At 42.6% G+C, this 12,124-nt stretch overlaps 1 protein-coding gene across 2 annotated transcripts in view; it reads right to left on the reverse strand.

Annotated features, from left to right (window-relative positions):
- The window catches only part of kif16b (kinesin family member 16B), a 122,871-nt gene that overhangs the window by 79,703 nt on the left and 31,044 nt on the right, over positions 1-12,124 (reverse strand). For both annotated transcript variants that reach the window (XM_033026286.1, XM_033026287.1), the window contains exons 6-7: positions 8,229-8,338; positions 5,201-5,343 (exon numbers count right to left, since the gene is read on the reverse strand). In XM_033026286.1, coding sequence (XP_032882177.1) covers positions 5,201-5,343; positions 8,229-8,338 — 253 coding nt within the window. The remainder of the gene's footprint in view (positions 1-5,200; positions 5,344-8,228; positions 8,339-12,124) is intronic.

The raw sequence follows: 12,124 nt of genomic DNA on the forward strand, positions 1-12,124 counted from the left end.
ATAAAACCTTTCTGCATTAAAATAAAATGTTACAGGCCATTCCACGACAAAAGTGAAGGCAAATCAAACATTAAAACCATCCTCTCTTGTCCATATTGTGCAATAGTGGAATCACCAAAAAGTCAAACCAATTGTGACCAGTTAATGACATCACAGAGGATTTGTTCTGGGTACTAATATAGATTATGTATAGCTAAATAATGCCAGGTAACAGTCCTGGATGAAGTGTCAAAACGGAATTGTTAATAAATAACGCGCAGGATAGCCTCAAGAGTCTGAAGAAAGGGTCCCGACCTGAAACGTCACCCATTCCTTCTCTCCAGAGATGCTGCCTGTCCCAAGTTACTTCAGCATTTTGTGTCCACCCTCAAAAGAGGAAATACTGTATATGAACATGGATTCGATTTACTGAATTTATTCAGAAAGGTGCAAATATATGGAATGTCAAAAGTGAATTGAGGGAGCAGATTCTTGAAGCTCTGATTTAGTAGATAAGGAGAAAAAAAATTAGGTATGATGCAGATATCCTAAACACAATAAAAAGGCCAAAAAAACACCTCTGTTGGTTTTTTTAGTTTGTGCATAACTAACAATATTGGTATTCAGGAAAGGATAATTGACTCATGTGACCAGATAATTTTGGATTACTAATTGAGAGGATAATGGCCCAAAATGGACCTGGTTGGAGATCCAAATTTAGCAAACAGATTAAGAAACTTACATTCAGCTGTATCTAATTTCACCTCTTCATCCAGATCTCATGATTTTGAACAAACTTGTCATAATGGTTTAATATGTTTTCATCTCTTCAGCATACAAGTACTTCAGATGTAGTTTCACATCTCTCCAGCAAAACCTACTATATTTGGTCTTACTAGGTGCGGCAGGGATTCACCTGCACCTCCTCCAACCTCATCTATTGCATCCACTGCTCTAGGTGTCAGCTGCTCTACATCGGTGAGACCAAGCGTAGGCTTGGCGATCGGTTCGCCCAACACCTCCGCTCAGTTCGTAATAACCAACCTGATCTCCCGGTGTCTCAGCACTTCAACTGCCCCTCCCATTCCGAATCCGACCTATCTGTCCTGGGCCTCCTCCATGGCCAGAGCGAGTCCCATCGTAAATTGGAGGAGCAGCACCTCATATTTTGCTTGGGTAGTTTACACCGCAGCAGCCTAAACTTGACTTTTCCAATTTCAGGTAGTCCTTGCTTTCTCCCTCTTTCCCCTCGCCTTCCCAGCTCTCCCACAGCCTCTTCCTTTCTTCTTCCCGCCCACCCCCCCCCCCCCACCTCTTTTTCAGTCTGACGAAGGGTCTCGACCCGAAATATCACCCATTCCTTCACTCCATAGATGCAGCCTCACCCGCTGAGTTTCTCCAGCATTTTTGTCTACCTTCGATTGTTCCAGCATCTGCAGTTCCTTCTTAAACATTCGGTCTTACAGTAAGTGCAGACATAGGTCATCCCCAGGTTATGGAAAGGTTCCATTCCCAAGAACTGTTCATAACCTGAACAGTTCACGAGTCGGAAATGTGGGCATGAACTGAGTTCCCAAAGGGCAGACCATGCCTGCAGCCCCACGGCAGCCAGCAAATCCATCCCGCTAGTTTTCTCAAACCCACATCGTTTGTACAGTCTGAGCAAAAGTCAGGAGTTTGTAAGCCGATGAATGTATTCTTCTCCCATATATATTCATTGGTAGACACAAAATGCTGAACTCAGCACGACAGGCAGCATTTCTGGAGAGAAGGAATGCAGTTCTTTCCTACACATATATTCATTGGTCTTCTATTTGAGAGTCAGGAGAACATACTGGATGGCACAGCTTTAAAAGTATGAGGGACAAAAGGTTAAAGGACAAGTTTTATTTTTACACAGGGGGAAGAGAGTGCCTGGAAAGCGTTTCCACGGATGGTGGTGGAAGCCGTTACGATAGTGGTATTTAAGAGACTTTTGTATAGGCACATGGATATGCAGGAAATGGAGGTATATGGATTATGTGGAGGCAGATAAGGGCTTGCCTTGGCAGCATGTTCTGCACAGACATTGTGAGTCGAAGGGCCTGTTCCTGTGCTGTACTGTTCGATGTTCTATAGCATCATGACCCTCTTACATAACCTCTGCTGATAAAAATTGCAATAAAAAAAGGCAACTATTTATTGATTTCTCCAAATAGCTCTTGCTTTCCCTCTCTCTCCATCCACTCCCCCTTCCCAGTTCTCCTACCAGTCTTACCGTCTCCGACTACATTTTATCTCTGTACCGCCCTCCCCCCTGACATCAGTCTGAAGAAGGGCCTCGACCTGAAATGTCACCCATTCCTTCTCTCCAGAGATGCTGCCTGTCCCGCTGAGTTACTCCAGCATTTTGTGTCTGCCTTCGATTTAAATCAGCATCTGCAGTTCTTTCTTACACATACGAAAAAATCTGCAGGTTTTGCTTTGTACAAGAAATAGTTTGAAAACAAATAAAAAACATTGAGAGTGAATATTAATCCATAAAAAAAATTGATTTAGTTCTACTTTTAATATTTACTTTCAGACTTCAGAGATACAGTGTGGAATCAGGCCCTTCGGCCCACAGCAACCAGCGATCACCCTGTACACTAGCACTATCCTACTACATTTTTCTAATTCGGGTCTGTGGCGCTGTAAGGGAGTAACTCTACCACTGCACTATTCTGCCGCCCCCAAGCTAATACTTAAAAATGAAAAAAATCAGAGGTCTTATTAAATACTATTTATCATTTAACCATCCCACGAATCTTTGGTGAAGAGATTTTAAGGATAAAAGTAATTCCGTATTCCCCTTTAGTAAGAACATCACATTATAGAGGCCAAGAAAGCAGCAGTTTTTTGATTGGATCTCAATAACATACATTTATATCGTACTTCTTCACGAGACAAGTCCTATGGCAACTCGTAAATTTGATTTATCTATCTGATGCAAACAATCGCAGAATATTTGTTTTGGAATAGGATCAATGCTGCACATCAATTCAACTAAAACAGCTTTTAGACTCGGCACTGCTTATTCTCAACATGAGGAAGAATATACCACTTAGATGACAATTTAGCAAATTCTTAACCCAATGCAATTTTGAATAACCCTGGAGGATCTATGATTGAGGCAACACAATTGACAGTATCAAAGGATACTCAAAATTGAAAAGAATAAAGACTATTTTGAAATGCAGCTTCATAGCTTAACATTGTAACTACATGCGGAATTTGTCCTTCATTAAAATGTGGTAAATGCACACATATTAGACTTTATCCCTTAGGACAATCCCAGTATCCATAACCTGAAGCAATCACCTCTTTCACATCCATTCTCGGAGGTGCTGCCACATACTCTTACTCACCAACAGACCACAGTCTGTTAGGGTCAACAACCTCACCTCCTCCACTATAACACTGAACACCGGCGTGCCACAGGGCTGTGTGCTCAGCCCTCTCCTCTACTCCCTCTTCACCCATGACTGCATCCCTAAGAATGGCTCCAACGCCATCATCAAATTTGCCGACGACACCACGGTGGTAGGACTGATCAGTGACAACGACGAGTCAGCCTACAGGGGGAAACCTGGTGTGCCAACAATAACCTCGTCCTCAACTCCAAGAAGACGAACAAAATTATTGTTGACTTCAGGAAGATCAGAGGGGGCAGACATACCCCCATCCATATAAACGGGACTGAGGTGGAGCGCGTCTCCAACTACAAATTCCTCGGGGTACACATCTCGGAGGATCTGTCCTGGTCCCTCAACACCTCCAAGCTGATCAAAAAGGCGCAGCAGCGCCTTTACTTCCTGAGGAGGCTCAAGAAAGCTCACCTGTCCCCCCAGATCCTGACCAACTTTTACCGCTGTACCATCGAAAGCATCCTGACCACCTGCTTCACGGTATGGTTGCACCGTAGCGGACAAGAAGGCACTACAACGGGTGGTGAAAACCGCTCAGTACATCGGTGCCCCGCTCCCTGCCATGGTTGCCCTCCACCGAAAACGGTGTCTGAGACGGGCCGGGAAGATCATCAAAGACCCCTCCCACCCCAACCATGGACTGTTTGCCCTCCTCCCATCAGGGAGGCGGTACAGGAGCCTCAGGTCTCGTACTAGTAGGATGAGGAACAGCTTCTACAACAACACTGTCACATTGCTGAACTCGGAGTCCCGCCGATAGATTTCTCCAGTCTCTCCGTCCACATTGTTCAAAAGGGAACTGCAGATGCTGGAATATCGAAGGTACACACAATTGCTGGGTAACATTGAATTCTCCCAATTTGGCTAGCCCGTGCTGTCTCCTCCCCTTCCTTAACCCTCTAGCTGTCTCCTCCCACCCTCCCATCCGCCCGCCCTCGGGCTCCTCCTCCTCCTCCCCTTTTCCTTCTTTCTTTCCCCACCCCCCATCAGTTTGAAGAAGGGTTTCGGCCCGAAACGTCGCCTATTTCCTTCGCCCCATAGATGCTGCTGCACCCGCTGAGTTTCCCCAGCAATTGTGTGTATCTCCGTCCACATTGTTTGCTTATTCTGTATTTTTATTTATTTATTGCACTATTACTACGGACTGACGCTAAACTGCATTTCGTTGTACCCATACTTGTATTTGTGCAATGACATTAAAGTTGAATTGAATTGAATTGAATTGAATGTGTATAAAGTAATCTGTATCCGTACAGAAGGTTGGACAGGCTAGATGCAGGAAGATTGTTCCCGATGTTGGGGAAGTCCAGAACAAGGGGTCACAGTTTAAGGATAAGGGGGAAATCTTTTAGGACCGAGATGAGGAAAAAAATTTTCACACAGAGTGGTGAATCTCTGGAATTCTCTGCCACAGAAGGTAGTTGAGGCCAGTTCATTGGCTATATTTAAGAGGGAGTTAGATGTGGCCCTTGTGGCTAAAGGGATCAGGGGGTATGGAGAGAAGGCAGGTACATGATACTGAGTTCGATGATCAGCCATGATCATATTGAATGGCGGTGCAGGCTCGAAGGGCCGAATGGCCTACTCCTGCACCTAATTTCTATGTTTCTATGTTTCTACATGTGTGCAGTACAACTACTGCAGAGCACTCGCAATGTTCTTATGTCTTCCTAATTCATGAATGAAAACTTGATCTCTCAGGAGTTACAGCTGATAGATATTCGTTCCCGCTGACAAAACTTCAATGTTAACAACGCTGTTTTCGGGACTCTCACTTGAGTAAAGTTGATGGTGAAAATGGCATGGGATCGACTGCTGACATCATTCATCTCTGTGGCAGCAGTGGTTCGATTGACATTTCCAGCTTCCATAAGTTCTTCCACATCACTGTAATTCTGCACCAAATGTTTTGATAGGTCTGAAAGCATAGAAAATAAGGATACTGAAGAATTTTCTCCTTTTGGTTTATTGGTGGATGAATAATAAAACTAGCTCTCTAGTGTCCCTGTTTCTTATCGAAGAGATTCATAAATCAGGATAAATATACATGTGAAGATATCACAGAAAAATTGCTGCAAAAGTCAAGTGCATGCAAAATTCAGGAGATACAGCAGGAAATGTAAATTATTATGAAAGGGAATGGTGGCTGGTTAAAAATAAATCCAATTCATCCTACACTTGAGAGTCATAGAGTGATACAGTGCGAAAACAAGCCCTTCGGGCCAACTTCCCCACACCGGCCAACATGTCCCAGCTACACTGGTCCCACCTGCCAGCATTTGGTCCATATCCCTCCAAATCTGTCCTATCCATGTACTTGTCTAACTGCTTCTTAAATGTTTGGATAAGCCCTGCTTCAACTACCTCCTCTGGCAGCTTGTTCCATACATCCACATCTTTGTGGGAAAAAGTTACCCCTCAGATTCCTATTAAATCTTTTCCACTTCACAGAAAACCTACAGTGCCCTCCATAAAGTTTGGGACAAAGAGCTATAATTTATTTATTTGCCTCTGTACACCACAATTTGAAGTCTGCAATTCACGGACATCACCAGTTGCTGGGTGTCTTCTCTGGTGATGCTCTGCCAGGCCTGTATTGCAGCCATCTTTAGCTTATGCTTGTTTTGGGAGCTAGTCCCCTCCAGTTTTCTCTTCAGCATAAAAAAGGCATGCTCAATTGGGATCAGATGATTGACTTGGCCACTGCAATTGACCATTTCTTAGCTTTGAAAAACTCCTTTGTTGCTTTAGCAGTATGTTTGGGATCATTGTCTTGCTGTAGAATGAACCGCCGGTCAATGAGTTTTGAGGCATTTGTTTGAACGAGCAGATTGGATGTGTCTACACACTTCAGAATTCATTATGCTACGACCATCAACAGTTTTATCGTCAATGAAGATAAGTGAGTCAGTACCTTCAGCAGCCCAGGCCATAACACCCCCACCACCGTGTTTCACACATGAGGTGGTATGCTTAGGATCTTGGGCAGTTCCTTCCCTACTCCATACTTTGCTCTTGCCATCACTCTGATATAAGTTAATCTTCATCTCATCTGTCCACAAGACCTTTTTCCAGAACTGTGGTTGTACTTTTAAGTACTTCTTGGCAAACTGTAACCTGGCCATCCTATTTTTGCAGCTAACCAGTGGTTTGCACCTTGCAGTGTAGCCTCTGTATTTCTGTTCATGAAGTCTTCTGCGGATAGACAAATCCACACCTGAAGAGTGTTTCTGATCTGTCGGACAGGTGTTTGGGGATTTTTCTTTATTATAGAGAGAATTCTTCTGCCATCACCCGTGGAGGTCTTCCTTGGCCTGCCAGTCCCTTTGCGATTAATAAGCTCACCAGAGCTCTCCTTCTTCTTAATGATGTTCCAAACAGTTGATTTTAGTAAGCCTAAGATTTGGCTGATGTCTCTAACAGTTTTATTCTTGTTTTTTTGTCTCATAATGGATTATTTGACTTTCATTGGCACAACTTTGGGCCTCATGATGATAAACAGCAATAAAAGTTTCCAAAGGTGAAAGAAAGACTGGAAGAAAGACGAGGTGCTGAGAGCTCTCTTATACCCGCATTAAGGAGGCAATTAAACACACCTGAGCAATTACAAACACCTGTGAAGCCATGTGTCACAAACATTAAGTTGCCCTGAAATGGGGAGACTATGCATAAACACAGCTGTAATTTCTACCTGGTGAAACCAAAATGTATAAAAATGGCCTTTATTAAAATCTGACAATGTGCACTTTAGCCACGTGATTTTTTTTCCATTACAAATCTCAAATTGTGGAGTACAGAGGCAAATAAATAAATTATGGGTCTTTGCCCCAAACATTATGGAGGGCACTGTGTGTCCTCTGGTCCTCAATTCCCCTACTCTGGGCAAGAGACTTTGTGCATCTACCTGATCTATTCCTCTCAGGATCTCATACACCTCTATAAGATCACCCCTCATCCTTCTGCGTTCCAAGGAAGTCCCAGCCTACTCAACCTCTGCCTATAGCTCAGACCCTCTAGTCCTGGCAATATCCTCATAAATCTTTTCTGTACCCTTTGCAGCTTGCAACATATTTCCTATAACACGGTGCCCAGAACTGAGCACAATACTTTAAATGTGGCCTCACCAACATCTTATACAATAGCAACAAGACCTCCCAACTTCTATACTCAATACCCTGGCTGATGATGGCCAATGTGCCAAAAGCCTTTTTGACCACCCGTTCTCCCTGTGACTCCACCTTCAGGGAGCTATGCATTACTGCTCTTTATCCATTGTCTTATAACTTTTGGCCATCTACCTGAAAGTTATTATTGAGTTTACTTCTAACATCCTATCCAGCAGTATATTTTATAAAGTAATAACTTATTGCATGAAAATAAAAAAATAAAAAATCCTGGTCAATTTTCTACATGGTTGGGCAGACGCCAGTATTGGGAGTAATATTGGAGGTTTTAGTCATGTATTTTTTTTAAATGCAAAATGACACTCGTCATCAGTTAAGTGTTCTGGTCATAAAGACACTTTCCTCAATCACCCTTGTAACTCTGCTGAAAACAAAAGGCAAGTACGAGTTTAGTCTTCCTTGTATTGTTGTAATAATTAATCTGTTGCTTGAAGTAGGGTTCACATTTTAGATGTGCTAAATACACTCTGCAGTATATTGTTTAACAGTTCTGACGTCAAAGAAAATGCATTTAATTTCAATCAGCATTTTTCTAAAAATTGTCCAAACATTTCCATATCATTCAAAACAGTATAAATGTAGCCTAGGTTTGACATTTTTATTGCAAATATGTTCTTACCTTCCACATATGGACCTTCCTTTGGATGCTCTCTTACTCTTAAATTGTAGTTTTTGGTCGACTTTCTCCTGAGCAGATCCCTGACCCGTTCATTATAAATCTCCAGATAGCTGTTTTGTGAAAAGGAGAGGTTTAAAATGTATTAAATTACAACTTTGTAGTCCCGCACCACACAAATCACGAAGACCAACTGCCGATACTTTCAAATCCAAAATATGCTCGTAATTCAAAGATCCCAAGGTCTGCAATTATGAATAGTGAAAGGTAAGAATGAGACATATAAATGAGGAGATCGTGAAATTGGTTTTCAGGATGAAATAATTGGTGTTCTGCAACCTCTGGACATTCCAATGCCAACGATACACCTTTTGAAATGTAATGACAATTGGAAGGGTGTTCAGCAAATACAAAACCAGCAATGTCTCGGATGTTCTCACATCCAAAGAAAAGTGAAACCCTGCAGACACAAGGAACTACAGATGCTGAAATCCTGCGTTAAACACAAAGTGCTAGAGAGTAATTCAGCGAGTCAGGCAACATCTGTGGCGGGAATGGATAATTTTTTGGTCTAGACCCTTCTTCAGAGTGGAACCCTAGTTAAGATCACATCAGAAAAATAACCAGTGCAGTACACTCTCAGTATTGCACAGTAACATTAACCCACTTTATATGCTCAAATCTTCAGAGAGTGGATAGAAGCCATTCTCATCTGATTTGGAGGTGAGAGTATGCCACCGAGCCAAGATTATCTATGAAAGATGAAAAGATATGAGGGCAGAGTATTTTGTGAAAGAACTGCAGACAGTAGAACATTAAGTTATCAATCGGGTAAAGCACAGAGTCTGTTGCCCAGAGTAGGGAAATCAAGAACCAGAAGACAAAGGTTTAAGGCGAGGGGGGGGGGGGGGAAAGGATGCAATAGGAACCAGAGGGGTGACTTTATTTGTTGGTATGTGTATGGAACGAGCTGCCAGAGGAGGTAATTGAGGGAGATACTATTACAACAATTAAGAAAAAAATTTAGAAAGGTACATGGATAGGATAGGTTTAGAGATATATGGGCCAAATGCAGGCGGGTGGGACTAGTGTAGAACTGACATGTTGGTCAGTGTAGGCAAGCTGGGCCGAAGGGTCTTTTTTCAAACTGTATGACTATGCCAATAGTACAGCAAAGGAAGGATAAAGAGGACTCTATTGCTAGAAACACAATATTTATTGCAAATATTTAGTTGCAAGAGCTTGCAGAGATATGGTGGAATAAAGACACAGAAAGACTTCTACAGTGCCCTCCATAATGTTTGGGGCAAAGACCCATCATTTATTTATTTGCCTCTGTACTCCACAATTTGAGATTTGTAATAGAAAAAAAATTACATGCAGTTAAAGTGCACATTGTCAGATTTTATTAAAGGCCATTTTTATACATTTTGGTTTCACCATGTAGAAATTACAGCTGTGTTTATACATAGTTCCCCCCATTTCAGGGCACCATAATGTTTGGGACACATGGCTTCACAGGCGTTTGTAATTGCTCAGGTGTGTTTAATTGCCTCCTTAATGCAGGGACAAGAGAGCTCTCAGCACCTAGTCTTTCCTCCAGTCTTTCCATCACCTTTGGAAACTTTTATTGCTGTTTATCAACATAAGGACCAATGTTGTGCCAATGAAAGTCAAATGCCATTATAGACTGAGAAACAAGAATAAAACAGTTCGTGACATCAGCCAAACCTTAGGCTTACCAAAATCAACTGTTTGGAACATCATTAAGAAGAGAGCACTGGTGAGCTTATTAATCGTAAAGGGACTGGCAGGCCAAGAAAGACCTCAACAGCTGATGACAGAAGAATTCTCTCTATAATAAAGAAAAATCCCCAAACACCTGTCCGACACATCAGAAATACTCTTCAGAGTCAGGTGTGGATTTGTCAATTACCACTGTGCACAGGTGACTTAATGATCAGAAATACATTGGTGGAAATGTGTCATCCTCATTAACAATCAGCACGGGAGCACCTCAAGGCTCTGTGCTCAGCCCCCTGCTGTACTCACTCTATACTCATGTCTGCGTATCGGACATAGTGCGAACTCCATCATCAAGTTTGCCGACGACACCACTGTTGTGGGACAAATCACTGATGGTGATGAGTCAGAGTATAGAAGTGAGATCAACCGATTGACCAAATGGTGCCAGCACAACAACCTGGCTCTTAACACCAGCAAAACCAAGGAACCGATTGTGAACTTTGGAAGGAGTAGGATAGGGACCCACAATCCGGTTTATAGCAACGGGATGACGGTGGAAAGGGTCAAGAACTTCAAATTCCTGGGCGTGCATATTTCCGAAGATCTTTCCTGGTCCCAGCACAATGATGCAATCAGCGCCTCTACCTGAGATTACCGAGTCCGTATGAAAAAGAGAACTCTCTCGAACTTCTACAGGTGCACAGTAGAGAGCATACTGACTGGTTGCATCGTGGCTTGGTTCAGTAACTTGAACGTCCAGGAGCGGAAAAGATTGCAGAAAGTTGTGACCACTGCCCAGTCCATCATCAGCGCTGACCTCCCCAACATCATCAAAGACCCACACCATCCTGGCCACACACTCATCTTTCCGTTGCCATCGGGAAGAAGGTACAGGAGCTTGAAATCTGGAACATCCAGGTTCAGGAACAGCTTCTTCCCCACAGCCATCAGGCTATTAAACTCGCCATCAAACAAACTCTGCACAATAACAGCCTACTGCTCTCCATCTGTTATTTATTGTGTATGTATTTGGTCTATGGTATATAGACACACTGAACTTTTATCTCCTGTTCCATATTATGTTTACATATTCTGTTGTGCTGCAGAATGAGATGAAGATTAACTTATATCAGAGTGATGGCAAGAACAAAGTATGGAGGAGAGAAGGAACTGCCCAAGATCCAAAGCATATCACCTCATCTGTGAAACATGGTGGTGGGGGTGTTATGGCCTGGACATGTATGGCTGCTGAAGATACTGGCTCACTTATCTTCATTGATGATACAACTGCTGATGGTAGTAGTATAATGAATTCTGAAGTGTATAGACACATCCATTCTGCTCAAGTTCAAACAAATGCCTCAAAACCCATTGTCGGCGGTTCATTCTACAGCAAAACAATGATCCCAAACATACTGCTAAAGCAACAAATGAGTTTTTCAATGCTAAAAAATGGTAAATTCTTGAGTGGCCAAGCCAATCACATGATCTGAACCCAATTGAGCATGCCTTTTATATGCTGAAGAGAAAACTGAAGGGGACTAGCCCCCAAAACAAGCATAAGCTAAAGATGGCTCCAATATAGGCCTGGCAGAGCATCACCAGAGAAGACACCCAGCAACTGATGATGTCCATGAATCGCAGACTTCAAGCAGTCATTGCATGCAAAGGACATGCAACAAAATACTAAACATGACTACTTTCATGTACATGACATTGCTGTGACCCAAACATTATGGTGCCCTGAAATGGGGGGGGGACTATGTATAAACGCTGCTGTAATTTCTACATGGCGAAACCCAAATGTATAAAAATGGTTTTAATTCAAATCTGACTATGTGCACTTTAACCACGTGATTTTTTTTTCTATTACACATCTCAAATTGTGGCATACAGAGGCAAATAAATAAATGATGGGTCTTTGTCCCAAACATTATGGAGGGCACTGTAGATGTATCGGAAAGAACGGCAGATGCTGGTTTAAATCAAAGATAGACACAAAATGCTGGAGCAACTCAGTGGTACAGGAAGCATCTCTGGAGAGAAGGAATGGGTGACGTTTGGGTCGAGAACCTTCTTCAGTCTCCAGAGATGCTGCGTGTCCCACTGAGTTACTCCAGCATTTTGTCTATCTAAGACTTATTGATAATGTT

The sequence above is a fragment of the Amblyraja radiata genome, chromosome 8 (assembly GCF_010909765.2).
Source record: "Amblyraja radiata isolate CabotCenter1 chromosome 8, sAmbRad1.1.pri, whole genome shotgun sequence".
NCBI classification, from domain to species: Eukaryota; Metazoa; Chordata; class Chondrichthyes; order Rajiformes; family Rajidae; genus Amblyraja; species Amblyraja radiata.